We start from the raw sequence: 16,750 nt of genomic DNA, 5'->3' as shown, positions 1-16,750 counted from the left end.
ATCTGAGATTGAAAACAGTTTTGTAAAATGTATCAAAAATTTTGAAATCCTGAAATAAGTCCAGACCTACTCTTCACTTCCTTGTGAAGTAAAATACACTCTTAACATACCTATGTTTCTCTAAGAAACATTTTTAAATAACCTGTTTTGAAATTTTTCAAATTTAAAGAGAAACTGCAAGAGCGTACCAAAGAACTCTTAATCTTTTTATCCAGATCCCCAACTCCCAACATTTCACCACATTTACTCCTTCCTACCTATATCTATGCATACATATGCCAAAGTTATTTTGTCTTTTACTGGACAACGTGAGAGCAATTTGCAGGCAATATGTCCCATCATCTCCAAAACACTAGCTTCCCCAAATCAAGGACACTCTCCTACATAAATACCATACAACTGCCCAAGTCAGGAAATCATTATTGACACAACACCACCATCCAATTCTATGTATTTTTAAAAATGATTCCTTCCTAAAAATTAACCCTTATTTCCACATCTCTAGGCTAATGTAATAAGGAGATAAGCTACTGAGTAGGTTGGCTCATTCATTCATTTCTATATTGTTTATGGGTATTGAGTAAGGCAGCAGGTTTGAACAGTGGGCCTCTTCAGCCCAAAGGAAATTAAGGTTTCGGCAAATCACATAAATGATTCGGGAAACAGGGTTTTCACTTGAAACATAGTGTCTGTGTCTACATTTCTTCCTCTGTCTAAGAAAAAGGAATCAAACCCACTCTTTTTTCCCTGTTATATTTTCCCTTCCTTCATCTTACACAGCTCCCAACCCAAACTAAGTCTTATCATTCACCTGCCACAAGTACCAGGAGAGAGAGTGGCAGTGGGGGAACAAGGGTGAAGACAGGAAGAGAATGCACGGACAGAACTCAGAGTGGCTGCCTATCCTACCAGTGGGAATGAGTAAGATTTGCCAGAAGAAGAGCTCAACTCCTGTAGCTTAGCTTCAGCTCACGAAATAGTTTGGGAGATATCTCAATGCACTTAATTTGTTTTACTTCAACCATAGTTATTAGTGTGAGGTAACTATTTAATAAATTTTAATTTCATCATTTTTCAGAGTTTACTTGTAGCATAATAGTATATATGTTCCACAACAAACATCTGCAAATTCCCTAACTGGCTTTAACAAAGCCTAATTTATCATCCTAATTATCTATATATCTACTAAATAAAGAAAACACTTAGATTTATTACCTTGTTTTATATTTCTTTTTGTATGTTAAGATGTCAGAAATATCACTTAATGTGTGCTCAATCATTACTATATGCTTTATTTCCCCCTCAGAATCTTCTAGAAGGCTCAAATTTTGCTATTTACTGCTTGGTTTAATTTTAAAAGAAACAATTTTCTCATATTCATCCCCTTAGAGCTCTGAGCAAAATTTGTAAATGGCTCAATAATTCCAGGATGTTTCAAGTAGTTACAACCTGGCAGGACAGAAAATCTTAGATTGCAGACATCCTCTTTCCTCAGAGGATGCATTTGACCACTTTACCAAATAACCAGCAATCTGAGGAGATTATACCTTTGTTAATACTAGGGGTTTGAAAGTCAGGAAGTCTCTGGTTCAAATTCTGTTTTAGTTACTTCCTAGCAGTGTGACCGAGAAACAACTGGTTAACTTCTCTGATAGAGCTAACTTCATCATATAGGTAGAGAGGGTTAAATTAGATTATGTGAGTGAACTGCTCTGCATAATTCCTAGCAAAAAGTAAATGTTTCAAAATGTGATTGCTACAATAAAAAAAAAGTCCTCCCTAAAATTATGGAGGGAAATGTGGTAGGCAATTATATAGACATGAGCAGAGGAAGATGGGCCAGGTATAGAAGGTCACCAGGGCAGAAAGCCCTGGGTGCCTCGGAATGGGCAAAATTGGGAAAACAAGGTCTCATCCCCAGGTTAACCTTTCCTTCCCTAGCATATTGCTGGTCCTGTGATTCAGAGCCTCTCCTGAACGTTCATATTGCTGGTCATGCAGTTCAAACCTCCCCTGACCTTTCCTCCCCTGGCATGTCCCTAGTCATGTGGTCAGTCCCTTGGAGGAGGAACAAGGGACTGAAGAGTGGCCTCATGTGACTTCTATGCGGGCCCTTGCATGACCACTCCCTCAAGCATTAAGCCCTAGGGATAACATCTAGGCCTCAGTTGTGTCTCAGCTCCAGGCCCAGAAAAGCAGCAAAACCAGATAAGGGATGCCATAGCTGACATCAGAGCTAGCTGCATTGACTCATGACTCATGACCCCTGCCATGACTATCAGTGGAGACCATGGCCCTTAAAGGACTGGAAAGCTGATGAATAGTCTATTGAGATTCTGCCCTGGGACCACCCCTAAAATCTCTGCCCTTAAAAGTCCTTAGGATGAAGGACCCAGCGTGCTCTCCCTCTTTAGAGCACACCCACATTTTTCCTGTTCCCCTGTTATCTACCCTTCCAGGTGTGTGTTACCTTTACCTTTCTTTCTCCTAAGTTCCAAAGGCCCTTCTTTTGCCCTTGTAACATGTTTCCTGACCCCATCACTTCTTCTACCTCTGTGACTTTCTATATAAACTTCCTCTTACAGTTTGAGTCTTGACTCTGAATTTTTTCTTAGCTAGAACTCAAGTTACCGAGGTTGCTGAACCAAGGCCCAGTATGATTCCACCGAATACTTGGTACCGTTTTCCCTACCAACAGAAATACATTGTGCAGAATTAAATAAAGGAGGGAAAAATAGTTCTTTGTGGATAACTGAAGCTATCTATTCATCCACTTTTTGAGACAGTTCAGAGGACAGTAGCTCAGGGAGAAATTTTTGAATTATTTCTCATTTTAGTGCATAGACAACCTAAGAGTAAGCATAATAAGTTCATAAAAGCTTTTAAAAAACAAACCACCTGAATGGTTTAGTTTAATTCAGGACATTGCTCTAAAGGAAAAAAACAAACAAAAACATATTTTACCTGGCCACTGGAAAAGGGAGTTGATGACATCATCAGTCATTTTGCAGTCAATGTTGTTTCATAAATTTTAATTTCTGGGGGACATCAGTATGGAATATGAATGTGAATGAATCCATGGGGTTTTCTTAACATTATGGAGACTAAGTTTTGGAAAGTTAAATGATGACAATAACAGTAATGGAAGAGACATTGCCTCAACTCTGTTTTTTCTGATGTGTCTTTGAAACAGAGCCATGCAAAGCTAATCAGCTCAACCTTCACCTACTGGACTCAGTAAATGTGAAAAGATTCCTTTCTGGAACTTCTCACTCAAAGAAAGAATGATCTCTTGGAATTCGAGCTTGCACAAGGTGGCTACCTGGTAGTATCCATTTTTGCCCTCTCCTAAAAAGCGTCAGTCAAGCCTTGCCCTTTCAGCCCACTGAACACATAAACATTCTTTCTCCTTAACTGAACCTACTGCCACGATGAACTTGAGCTCTTAGATGCACAAGAGGAGCATCTGTTTTAACAGCTGTTTTTACACTGAGGCCCTAGAGTCACTACTCTCAAGACAGCTGGTTCTGATAGCCTCTCTTTTTTATTGTCCTGTTTTTTCTAATGTCCAGCTGTCAGGGAACACCCACTGAAGTGTTTCAGAACAAAGGCACAACACAGAAGAACGGCAAGGAAATGCCACTCATTGCAAGGAGGGGCATTCTACGCAGGGACCCTTATATGCTGATACAGGGTTTTTCTCCCCAACTTATTTTTATAAGTTTATTGACTTCTTTGCTAGTTTGTTATTAATTGCTAAAGATGCACTGTTGCCTGAGGTTGCCCTGTTCAGTATGGTAGCCACAAGCCATGGGTGGCTGTTTGAATTTAGAGTAACTACAATTAAATACAATTCAATATGCACTTCCCTGTGGAACTTAGCCACACTTCAAGTGCTCGATATTAGCCCATGTGGCTAGTGGCTTCCATATGGCAGAGCAAAGATAGAAAACATTTCCATCACTATAGAAAGTTACTGGACTGTGTTGGCCAAAGCATCATCTCCTTCTAAGAGGAGAAAACGTGATGTAGATCTGGCTAAGAGTTATGGCTTTGCAGGGTCAGCCTATATTGATTATCTTCCACATAACTTCCCGCACACCCTTTTCTAGGCTGCCCATGTTCTATTTTATAAATTTCTGGAAAGGGAAGTTGTGGTCATTAAAACCATCCATGAAAATGATTCCAGTTTAGAGGAAACGAAAACAAGAAGCAAAGGTGGTAGGTGGCAATGCACACATTCCAGATCTTATTGTATCCACTGACTAACAACAGGGGGATTTATCGCTTGGTCACAACTTCCCACACCTGGGTGGGGGCTGAGAACCACACAGGGAGAGGCAGACAGCCAGGCCTTCCACTTATACTGGCTTTCTGACCCCTGAACCCACTCTGGGTTCTAGTGTTAAAGTGAATAGGTTTTTAAAGGTTCCATGTCATCGACCAGGGAGCATTTATCCCTGAAAGTAATTGGGCAATTGCACATTTAAAAGGAAAGATAGGATGGATAATTTGTATTTATTAAACAAAGTTCATGAGCAGCCATAAAGACATATATACATACACACACACAAGTAGGTTCACAGTTGTGAGTACATAAAACACAGTTTATTCTTGTATTATTAATTTATTAATTATTGTAATATTATTATTAACCTATTCTTTCTACTTCTTTTGATATATCCTAATAGCAATATGTATTTTTTTTTATGGTTGTAGTGAGGCTGCCAGGAAAAAAAGGGTCAGTTCTTTAATTACACGAGGAATTTTATTCCTTTAATGCCAAATTTTCTCTTTCTCCACTAGAGCGAATAGCTCTGGCTTGTTTATTGCTATATCCTTAGCTCCTAGGACAGTGCTAGGCTCACAGCAGCCACATAAACACTATATGCTGAGAAATGAATGACTTTTTTTTTAAAGGAATGACCCAGTTTTCTTACTTCCCCCTCATAAAATAAATCTTTTTTGACTGCCTTTTCATCAGGACTGCCTGCCAGCCGATTAGACTTGGACTCAGTCTCTGCCTCCTACCCCACATTCCATCTCCAATCCTTTCCATTCCAGGGAGCGACTCTCTGATGTGCGTCAGCACAAGGACCTTTACTCCTCCTCAGGGTCTCATAACCCTCCACCCCCTGCCACACCCCTGCTCTCACCTCTGGACTTTTGAAAACTGTTAAAGTAGAAATCTGTCAAGCTATCATGAAATATCAGCTGTCAGAAGGCATACAATCACTAGTTACGCTTGTTTTGAACACATTTTTAGAAGAGTGGTTTACAGAGTTTTAATCTACACTGAATTCAGGTAAAGTTAATAATTTTATAGGTTGTAATGTTTTGATTTAAAAAACTATCTTATTTTTATACTCCATATTAATAAGCCAAATAATGTGTTTCTTATTTCTTTTTTAAAAGGCATTAAGCAGTATATTTAAGATGTGTCTTTGTTAGTAAAAAATCTCATATTTATAAAAAATGTATATGCATTTAATGTGATATTTCTTAATGGTCAGATCTTTACATCATGCTCCTAATCTGGCTAACCTGATATATTTAAAATGAAAGAGAGATGTGTTTTGCCATTCCCTAAGCATAACTAGCTGTTTGAAGTGTTCATAACTGCTGGTTATGGGACTTTACCAATAACAGTACTAAATTTGGATTTTCTGTCAGAGTGAAATAGACAGTCAATATTAGCTTAATAAGGTTGAGGTTAGATGGAGTTTGACTTAGGCATATTCGTTCTTGAATATGAATAGGAGTTTAAATATTTCAATATGAACATAGGTTGTTTATTTCTATCATAATAAGCAGGATTCATACAGTTAGTATACTGACACTGAAGTCTTATCCCTAAAGTAGATTATCATATAGCCAAGTAGATTCATAAAAACACCTCCCTCACAGGATAACATGGGGGCTAAATGTGATGTGTATCTCCTTAACTTGGCTTGGTACAGAAGTTAATGTTCAGTAAATATTAGCTCTGATTATCTGCTTTCAAGAGTTATTAGTTTCACCTTATAAAGTTATTGTTTTCACCTTATTCAAGCACCTTATAAAAAATGTCAAACTCACATAGGAACTCCCTTACTCTAGTCCTTTCACCCTCAATTACCATAATAAATTATAATGAAAACTGGAGGCTCTGTAGGGGAATGTGGAGTCAATAGGAGTCTGGGCTCATATTTATGATTTAGAGTTTTTTGAAAAGTGCGGCTCTCTTAAAAGTTACAAGCTTATAGTTACAGAATTTTCTTTATTATTCTTTAATAAGAAATGCTTTCTGAAATGTACTGCAGGTGAACAAATAACAGAACTGACAAATGTTTAAGTCCTTTACTGTTATCTGAACACAAGGAATAAGGCATAACGAAACTCGTGCACCTTAGGTGAGCTCTTTTTTTATACCTAGCTTTTCTTACATGTGCAGAATCATTTCTTCTAATCACTTGTTTTGTCTTCTGGCTATGTTTTATCATTGTCTACAAATTCAATAACTGGAGCATTCATATTTCATAGTTTAGACTCAATAAATCAGGACAACAGTATTAGAAAAGAAAAAAACCCAACAAATGTTAAGCCTCATATATTTTTGTTTATATCACTGAGCATCATTTCCAATTCAAAAATATTTTTAAAAGTATCCCTTCAGATTATACACTTTAAACTACCCAGTTACATAAAGCTTGCCATTTGGCTACTCAGATTTGGAGAGGGATGGTACAGGTTGGAGGGGATATACAAAATCAAAGCGTATCTTCTTAAAACCAAAAGAAATATACAAATGAATTTCTAATTCACATAGCCTATTTGACTTTGTAGTCTGCTGACAAACATGATTTTTAAACAGTGCATATAAAATAACATGAAAAAATAAATTATACTTTATTATATAAACACATAGAAATCTGTGCTGCTCAAAATACTCAGATAATACTAGGCTTGGCTGCTTAAAGCTGTAGTCAGAAAATATGATAGTGATATTTACAACCTTTACTTTTCACCAGTGAGAGATGTAGTGACATGATAAAATAGCTGACATCAAATACTTCCTCTTTCTACTGACAAGAGCTGCAAACTTTCATATGAAAATGAGGTAGACAAAATTCGTAAGTTGGCCAGGCAGAAACAAAAGCACAAAATCATAAATTCTTATTGTTTGAATAGACAAGCATTATTGCAACGCTCCTAAAGCAAGGCTCAGAGAACACTTTTAGGTTTGTCATGGAAAACAAAATAGGCAACTTCTCCTATGAAGGACCAGTCTGCAAGATGATCAGCTAGCAGATAACACGAAGCAAGGCAAAAGAGGAATGCCATGGGACCAGCTTGGATGAGTGACATCAACTCACCTAGCCACCTTTTTTTACTTTAATTATCTTGATGAATCAGCTTACTCTAGAAGGCTATGAATTTCTAACCTACTTTGGGCTGCATTTGATAGTACAGAGCTCTCTTTCCAATGCACCCGTCCAGTCAGGGGATGTATGCATTCACTGCAGTCAGCTCATGAGGCTGGCTGCAGGAGCCCACTGAAAGGCATATCAATGGAAGAACCTGATTTCAAAAACAAAACAGTACCAAATTAAAAGTGCAAGGACATGATAAAAAGAGGACAGAAAAGGCTGAATTTTTGGAGGATGATTCTCACATTCAATCTATAGTGAGTGACTTGAGGTAGAACTGAAGGTCTAAAACAGGTACTTGAATGGTATGTTCAGAGGAGCTTCAGTCTAGGCTAGAAGCAATGGCAACACTGATTTGGAGTTTCTTTCCTAAATATTGCTCCTTAGTAACAATTGTTGAACTAGGCTGTCTCCATTTTGAGGTTGGAAAAGGCCTACTCACACAGTTGCAGTTGCTTCTTGACACTATCTCCAAAATGGGAGTACTTGGGGAGAGAAAGCAAGCTGCTGAAGGACTCATTGTTAGCCTTGGTCTCTGATAAATCTAGTTTGTTTTCTGTTGAAACAACATGTTAGCACCTCAAATGTACTTTTTGTTATTAATTTCACTGTCAGTTACAGTGATGAGGCACCACAGAAGTGGCTTATGGCTTATTAACACAATGCACTGAGGTATGCTGAAGTTTAGAACTTCTATGAAAATTGTACCAATGCAACCACCAAAATCAACATAAAAGTAAAATGAAAATCCTACAGTAAGAATCTGAAAGATTGCCGTCACACACATACATTTAAGTAATATAAATTATTTATTTAAATAAAATGGTTTTGATTGATTTTTTTTTTTTTAAATCACAAAAGTCTTTCAGGAGTGGCCTTGCTCCTAGACTTCAGAGGTATTTTAATATATATATATTTGAATAATAATCACTTTCAAAGGAAGCATTAAAATTATAGAGGCAGCAAAAATATTTTTAAAATCTATGTATTTCTTTCTATGCATAACAGAGGATTAAAATCTATATCTTTTTCTCTTTGTGTGGATCCAAGAAGAACAACTATAGTAAAAAAGAAACTTAAAATCTTCAGTTAAATTAAATAGCAAATTATATTTTAAAGTTTAAGCTCTTAAAATATCTGTGAGGGAGGGTGGTGATACTATGTAAAAAAAAATGAATCTGTATTTAGAAAGCATTCAAAGAAGAGAATGCTGTGAAAACTAATATATTATATTGTATATGATATATATTGTATATGTAGTATACAATATACGATATGTATTATATTTTTGTATTGCATTATATTTTATACGGCCCTGGCTGGTTTGGCTCAGTGGATTGAGCGTCGGCCTGCGAGCTAAGTGTCGCTGGTTCGATCTTCCAGTCAGGGCACATCAGAGAAGGAAAACTCTGACTCCAAAAAACCTCCGCTGCCTTGCGGCATACCTCTTCAGGGGAAAGGCTAAGGGAGTAAACCCCGACAGAAAATCCGGAGCCGGAGTCCCTAAGGCGGTTCGACGTTGTAGTCAACACCGGCAACTCCTGCGGCACACCTGAAGCCAAGCTGTATTGACTCCGTCTTTCCCTTGGACCCTTCAGCTGAGAAGAGAGGGGGGGTCTGCTGCATGGGCAACAGCAGACCCTCCATATCACCCTGCCCAGGCTCTGTAGCTTCAGCGTCATCGCAAGATGTCGATTCAACACGGGAGGAGACAGATACCGTGTCACTCCCGAGTCGGACTGCACAGCCATTCTCGGCGGTGCAGATAGACTCTTAAGAAGCTACACCATCGTCTCTCGAGACGGACGGCTGCCAACGAGTTACCAACGATATTTTATACACACACACACCCCCTCTTAGGGTTAGGCAATGTTTTTTGGTCAAGTTAAAGAAATGAAAGTTTTTAGACAGCTAGTAGACTTTTTGAAACATAATTCTGCTGTGGTGTTGTTGGCTGAATGAATAGGGTGAAAATATGAGGGGCTCAATATGGAGAATTTAATGAAGAATAATATGTAAATAGGTGACTTAGGGAAGTTAAGAATGTCAGAGGATGTTCCTGACAATCTAAGGTTATTTCTGATCTTTTTCCAAGTGTTCACTTTGGGGTGGAGGGCGGTACCAATCCTGCCAGCAAATGCTCCAGGTACACATTCATCTGACACTGGCATTTCTTAAATTCTTGAATAAAATCCTACAGCCCAGCCAAACAGTACCAGTTGAGATGATACTCTAAATTCCTCTAGATTTCTATCATACTTAATACAAAGGACAGAGGTTATATAGCTGGTGTTCTACCTGCAGACACCACCTCAGACACTGAAACCCTTAACTATTAGAAGCATTAACAGGTATTAGCCGTGTCACGTCAGTTAATCTGCTCTTTAACTGGTTCCAGGAATGGCTAAGACTTTTCCTAGAATCATACAAAAAAACCCTCCTGGCTATGACTTAATAGAACATACTTTCAGCTTCAGTGCAATTACTACATTTAAAGGAATGTTTAGTATGAAACAGCCCTAAAAGCTCCACAGATTATGGCACAATATAGCCAAAGTATTGTTTTGATATCACTGACCCTTCTGTTTGCCCAGAGCAGCTCCAGATGTTTGCATAGTGTTTAGAATGGAAACCTGTCTCACAATATCAACTAAGCAGATAGCAGAAGAAGCCTAGGACTGAAGCAAGAAATGGTCTCACGTGGGCTTCTTGTCTTCATGGAAGAAAGAACATTTCAGACACAGTGAAAAGCACTGGGTCACTGAGTTCACTGTTGGTCTTTTGCATTTTTCAAATGATTTAAGTCTATTTTATGAACACAACCTTTGTGGTGGTTGTGTTGAGAGCTGTGCCTGAATCACACAGTGGCAAGTTACAGTCAATGAAGAAAACATTTCTTTGGCCTCAATAAGCAAGTATCGTCCCAAAGTCAAAACAATCACAGCTTAGAAAAAGAAAGTATGCCTGCTATCAAGTTGTCTGCTTAAATCACTTTGGAGCTAATAATAACATTAAGTTATTTAGTTTCTTTTAAAAAGTCCAAATATATATAGTCTAGTTCTTCTAGGAAAGGAAGCTACTTCTTGGCCATTGACACCAGGCCTATATGAGGTACATGTATTCTGCAAAGTCACATTGGCAATATCATAAAAAAATCAATTCTGTTGTATACTAATATGAAGAAAATAATAGACTGTTTATCACAAGTTTCAGGAATGCCTTCGTGAGCATGACAATCATCTGTTGCAGAGGAGTGCCCCAGAGTATGTAAGAATTGGGTATATTAGTTAGACAGTTTGGTTAACAAACATTAATAGTGCCGTACCGAGCTCCAAGGGCCAGTGCTCCATGCAGCATCCTGAGGACAAGCATGTGTGTTACACAGCTCATGATCTGGAGGCTTATCAAGAATTTCACAGCTCAGATCTGGAAACTGTTCACCGTTGGGCCGCTGACACACCACCAGTCTTGTTCTCAAGCCTCTACCACACAGCTTAGAGCACTGCAAAAAGGAAAAGGAAGGCTGCAGTTATTTTGTCTGAAGAGCCAATGGCAAATTTTCTTTTCCCATAAGAAATATTTCTTAGTTGGACCCTATTATGGTACAGAGCAAAGTAAGTCTCTAGACAGAACCACACTGAATTATCCAAAGTACATAATATCTACAACAGACTGGTACTCTCTACCTCAACGGTAGGTACTGTTTACTGAATGCTCCCTCTTCACCTGCACTCAGTGTTCTAATACACATGATCTCATCAAGAGGAAAGAATAATTATTTGCCCTATTTTATATGTGGGGCAACTAAGCTTAAAAGAGGTCAATTAACTTGACCAAGATCAATTTAATAACAAGTGTTTTGGATAGGATTACATTATACAAAACCAAAAATCAAATGTCCAAAAAAATACCCAGTACTACATACAGAAAATAATGACTTAGCCAGTTTTATTTCCTGGCAACTTTTAAGAAGCTGTCACTAACATCTGGCTATTCTGTGACCTCAATCTCCAAAGACCTTTATGATGTCAAAATATTTTATGTTATCTTCGAATCTTAGAATAATGACGACTTTCCCCCAAGAATGAATAAACAGTGTTATGGGAATGTTGGATCAAGTTCTGACTCCTGGCCAGATCCAAACTTCTGAGGCAGGGACAAGTTGTATTTCTTGGATAGAAAACTGCTGTGCTCACATCAAGGAACACTGATATTTGGTTTCCCTGCTGTGTTAAGGCCAGATCTCCCACAGAATTTGGAATGATCTGGTCCGTGTTGAAAGCAAGCATCCCAGTGAATGCATGTACTCTCCTGGCTTCAGTTTAATTACAGAAGCTTAATCATGGGTCCCATAGGACAAAACTTTTTGAGGAGTTTTGGGAAAGCCATACTACATGACTCTCAAAGTCTGACTCTCTCGTCCTGCCTTTCAGCCAAGCCCTCCAGAATGACGTACTGTCAATGAAAGGCAACAAAAATCTCTGTTATGACTGCTTATGACTACTGGGTTATGCATATGAAACCATGAAATGTGAACACATGATTTTAGTTAGCCAGGAGGGTGTACTAATGTGCCTGTCCATCTCATTTGTCTTTTCCCCATCTTGGCATTGGAATCTTTAAGATGTTATTCCTCATATTTTATTTTATAAATTTTACAGTCAAAACAACTCAGCAATCTTTAAATATGTGATCTCCCTGTAAAATCAAGAGAAGAGAAATATAGTCTTGATTAATTAAATACAGAACAATAAGTATATAAACCCTACATGTAATAGTGGCTCAATAGCCCATTTAATAATGATAGTAATACTAATAATAATTACTAATTATAATTACTAATAATTATCATTTTTATCATAGCAGTTAACTTTGCTTGAAGGCTACGTGGTAGGCATCTGACATGCACTATCTCATATAGTAGTATAAACACTATGAATTTGATGCCATTATCATCCCCATTTAAAGAAGAGGATATAGAGGTTTGGCAAAGTTACATTTGCCAAGGCCACATAGCTTATATGATTCAGGGTTGGGAATGGTACCCAATATTCTCTGGTTCAAATACTCTACTGCCCTTCATCAGTCATACTATATTTAAAAGGTCTTAAAAAATAAGAGCAGACAATTCTTTAAAAAGGTCTAAAAAGTAACAGCTAAAGGATGTCACTATTTGAGAATAGATATCTAATTATTCACTTCCATGTTTAAAATGAGTCACCTTTGATAGGAAAAAATAGTATCCATTCATCTGGTTTCCTCAGGGGTTTAAAATAATGGGAGACATTATGCCACGAGAATAAGAGTGTATCACAACACCCCAAAACTATGAAGATGTCAAAATTTCCACTGACTAATTTAACACATATTTTCATTCACTTTACAAGCCTCCATTTTTTTTTTTAAACCAGCAGAGGTTAACAATTTAAATTAGCATTTCTCTGTATTCTTTCCTAATTTTCCTCTCCTATGTAATCAAGCTGTCTATATAATTGGTCATAAATGCACTTTTAAAGTAGTTTAGCATTAAGACAGGTCTCTTAGTTAATCCCAAATCAAGAAACTTTAACTGGACCTAATTCTTCTTCCTTCAAATAAACTCTGAATAATAACCCAGTTTGCTCAGCAAAATTACTCTGTGTTTTTTTCCAAAGGACATACAAACAGACTTTTACTCTCACCTCTCCCCAGTTACCATAAGCCCACTGAGGACAAGGCCCAGACTCGCAGGCTCTTTGCTCATCGGGTTTGATTCTCTCCACACAGTCACTTGCGGTGTATCCATTCTCATCCTGACATACAACGACACGCCGCTGCCACCCGCCAGCACAGGTACTAGAACACTGAACACATCAGACATCAGTCAACATGTTAATCCTCACCTCCATTCCCACTTTAGGATCACAAAAAACAGCTGACTGAGAGGTCAGAGACAAAGGTGACAGAAATCATCCACAATGGACAGAAAGCAATTGTGAGATCTTCCTTCTTGTGGGGTTAACATACAAGTCTCATAATAGATACCCGGAAGGCAGAAACATGGCTTCTCCTTTCCATGCTTTAGGCCTTGAATAGGTGTTCACTAAATGCTGGTGTTCAGTAAATGTCTAATTAGTGATAATGTGTTGTGTTTTCCAAAGCAGCCCTATCTATGGTCCTCCTTTGTCTTCTCCGCATCTCTGAGTGAAGTACACAGGTGTTGACTGACACCACAGTCTATTGAGAAATTCTTTTCTTTTCAAAACTTAAAGTGCTTATTTAGAACCAACATTTGACTTCCCTTTCAACACAGGGGTCAAATTACATGGCTTACCTAATAGCCAGTTGTTGAAATTAAGCTTTCATATCAACTCATTCACTTACATTGAACACCACTTAGACATCATTTTCTCACAGTAATGCTGCCGCCTCTCCCTTCATAATAGGGTCTACTTTAGTGGCTGATGGTAGGATGATTTATTTTCTGTCTTTCTTTATATTGCCCAAGGAACTTCATTGAATTTCATATGGACAAACCTCTCTTCAAAAGGACCTTCAGTCTAGCACCCCTCTCATGGTTGTCACAGAATTATGTTTGCATTTCAGCTAATTTCCCACACAAGCTTCTCATAGCTCTTTTATTTATCTACATTTTGAGTGTTTTCCCCATAACTTTGTTATCTTTTGAAACCCAGTGTGTTTGCTGGTATCCTTCACTCTGACCTTTAACAGTTTGCCTATAAAATAACCACCTTAATCCTCAAAGCAATGTAATTCCCACGAGTTATCATTTCAAAATGCATTTGCAACAATGTTTTGAGTTCCAGGTTCTAGGCTGATGTGTATTTTCGATCAAACCTCAGTTCACACTTGGGTTACCTCAAAATACCTGTATATGGTGCTTCTTGCTGGTCAGCTTCTTCCATATAACAATGTGAATATACCTTGCTTATCACATTGGACTTCAGTTTGATTTTCCTACCTATGCTTGTCAAATTATGAGAGGTTTAAAAACAGATTGAGTTTAATTTTAAAATATGCATAGAGCAAGAAAACAGATTTTTGAGTTCTGTCTGAGAAAATATTTAGGTAATTTTTGATTGAGGTAAATTTTGAATGTTTCAAAATATTCTACCCCTATTCTCAGATGATTCTGGTATACTTTAACCTTGAAAAAAATTTTTTTCTAGTTTTGAAACAGCTTAGTTCATAATAAAGAAACACAGAGAACTATTATTTAAATTGGCTTTGTCTGGGGAGTAGAAGTTAAAATGTTTGGAACAAACTTCCGTATTATAAACAGATTTGGAATATATATATTTTGGCCCTTGAAATTTTCCCTTCATAATAAAATCTTGTATTATTCCTTTATTATGTTTCTTGTGAGTGTATGGCCCAACAAAATGGTACACTCCTTGAGGGAGGCCTCTGTCATAATTCGTGTCCCTGTTAACTCCTTTAAGCACTGGTCACAGGATTTATTGTCTGGTCCCATTAAAGTTCCTGAAAGCAGTAGCTCTATAAGCCACATGCTACCTTCTCTTCAATATGGCCAGCTGGAGCAAGGATGGATACCTGATCCAAGGCCAGCTAATCCATGGCTGCCCATTGACCAATCGGATGCTTCCTCCTGAGGATCTGCCCAAAGAGATGGAGATAGTGCTCAGCTAGGGCCAAGCAATTGAACTGCACAGCCCTGAAACTGCACTGCACAGTTCCAAATCCACAGTCAGCATGGGTCTTTATCCTCCCCCACATAGGTACCTGATCTTTTCCAGATTCACGCTTGTCTTTTTTTTTATTAACAGCAATTCTTAGTTCAATGCCTATGTTGCACAATTTAACTATGCACTTCTTTTATTAACAATTTTCTTATGTTCTTTAGATGACATATTTTTCTAGGTAGACATTTCTTTGAACAAACCCTGCACCTGTCATCCCCACTGGACAAAACAAGAGTAAATGGCCTTTAGAGAAGCAAGAGGTAATGGATATCTGCTTTTCCTACTTGCCTCATATACTCCCCCTACATCTGAGTGCCCAATTTTCCTGTGAGGAACCTTTTCTCCCCCAATGGATGCCACCTTGGTGGAACTATTATAATACTCTCCACTACACTGGTCAAGGTGTGAGCAAGTGGAACAAGCTGGATGATCAGACGTTCCTCGGAATTTGAATCCTGAGTAGAGTAACTCAAGGGTGGTTCCATTAAGACAGAAATTCCTTAAAGAAGTTATCCTTTAGTTACTGCTCCATCTAGAGCAGGATTTGGTAAACCACAGCCTGGTAGCCAAATCTGGCCTGCCACCTGTTTTTATAAACAAAGTTTTATTGGAATACAGGCATGCCCATTCATTTATTGTCTATGTCTGCTTTTGTGCTATAGCAGCAGAGCTGGTTAGTGACAGAAACTGTATGGTCCACATAGATCAAAATGTTTACTATCTGGCCCTTAGCCTAAAAAAATTACCAAGCCCTGAGCTAGATCCCTGAAAATGCACTGGTCTCTGCCTGTACTGGGGGCTAAATGAACAGTTTTGTTTGTTTTCCTTTCAATTGAAAGAGTCAGTTTCTTTTCTTTTGCTTGCAACTGGACCCTAACTAATAACACACAGAAAACCTCATACAGGGTTCAAGTTCATGCAGACATAAACTGTAAAATGAGGTTCTTACTCCAGAACCTGGTGTAAACTTGAGATTCCCATTCTCTAGTGTTTATGATTCTCTGCTCCTTTTTCTGCCATAGAAGACACACACAATTTGTGTGCCATGTCATGCAAGGATGCACGTATATCCTGCACACTCCTGGGAGGTCAGGCATCACAAGTGAAGCCTGAAAGATCACATTGTCCAGCTTTAGCCTTACTTAAATTAGAAAAAAAAAACCCCAAACAAAAAGCAGACACAATGAGGAGAAGAATGGTGCTGCCCATTGCAGCAAAAAGGTCACCTAATCCTCTCTAATTGGGAACTCTGCCCAGGGCAGAATCATTCAGTCTCAAAGGAATGCATCATTCACAAATGCAGTCGTCGTCGGCAGCCGTCCGTCTCGAGAGACGATGGTGTAGCTTCTTAAGAGTCTATCTGCACCCCCGAGAATGGCTGTGCAGTCCGACTCGGGAGTGACACGGTATCTGTCTCCTCCCGTGTTGAATCGACATCTTGTGATGACGCTGGAGTGTCCTCTCCAGTGAAGCTGAAGCTACAGAGCCTGGGCAGGGTGATATGGAGGGTCTGCTGTTGCCCATGCAGCAGACCCCCCCTCTCTTCGCAGCTGAAGGGTCCAAGGGAAAGACGAGTCAATACAGCTTGGCTTCAGGTGCGCCGCAGGAGTTGCCGGTGTTGACTACAACGTCGAACCG

The 16,750-nt window shown here is 38.5% G+C and overlaps 1 protein-coding gene across 1 annotated transcript in view; it reads right to left on the bottom strand.

Annotated features, from left to right (window-relative positions):
• ADAMTS9 (ADAM metallopeptidase with thrombospondin type 1 motif 9) overlaps positions 1-16,750 on the bottom strand; it is a 184,945-nt gene that overhangs the window by 69,086 nt on the left and 99,109 nt on the right. Inside the window, exons 27-28 of the mRNA XM_090283884.1 lie at positions 13,091-13,252; positions 10,735-10,911 (exon numbers count right to left, since the gene is read on the bottom strand). Coding sequence (XP_090140010.1) covers positions 10,735-10,911; positions 13,091-13,252 — 339 coding nt within the window. The remainder of the gene's footprint in view (positions 1-10,734; positions 10,912-13,090; positions 13,253-16,750) is intronic.

This window comes from Furipterus horrens, unplaced genomic scaffold, assembly GCF_987537825.1.
Source record: "Furipterus horrens unplaced genomic scaffold, mFurHor1.1.pri manual_scaffold_7, whole genome shotgun sequence".
NCBI classification, from domain to species: Eukaryota; Metazoa; Chordata; class Mammalia; order Chiroptera; family Furipteridae; genus Furipterus; species Furipterus horrens.
This window is presented reverse-complemented; position numbering and strand designations above follow the sequence as displayed.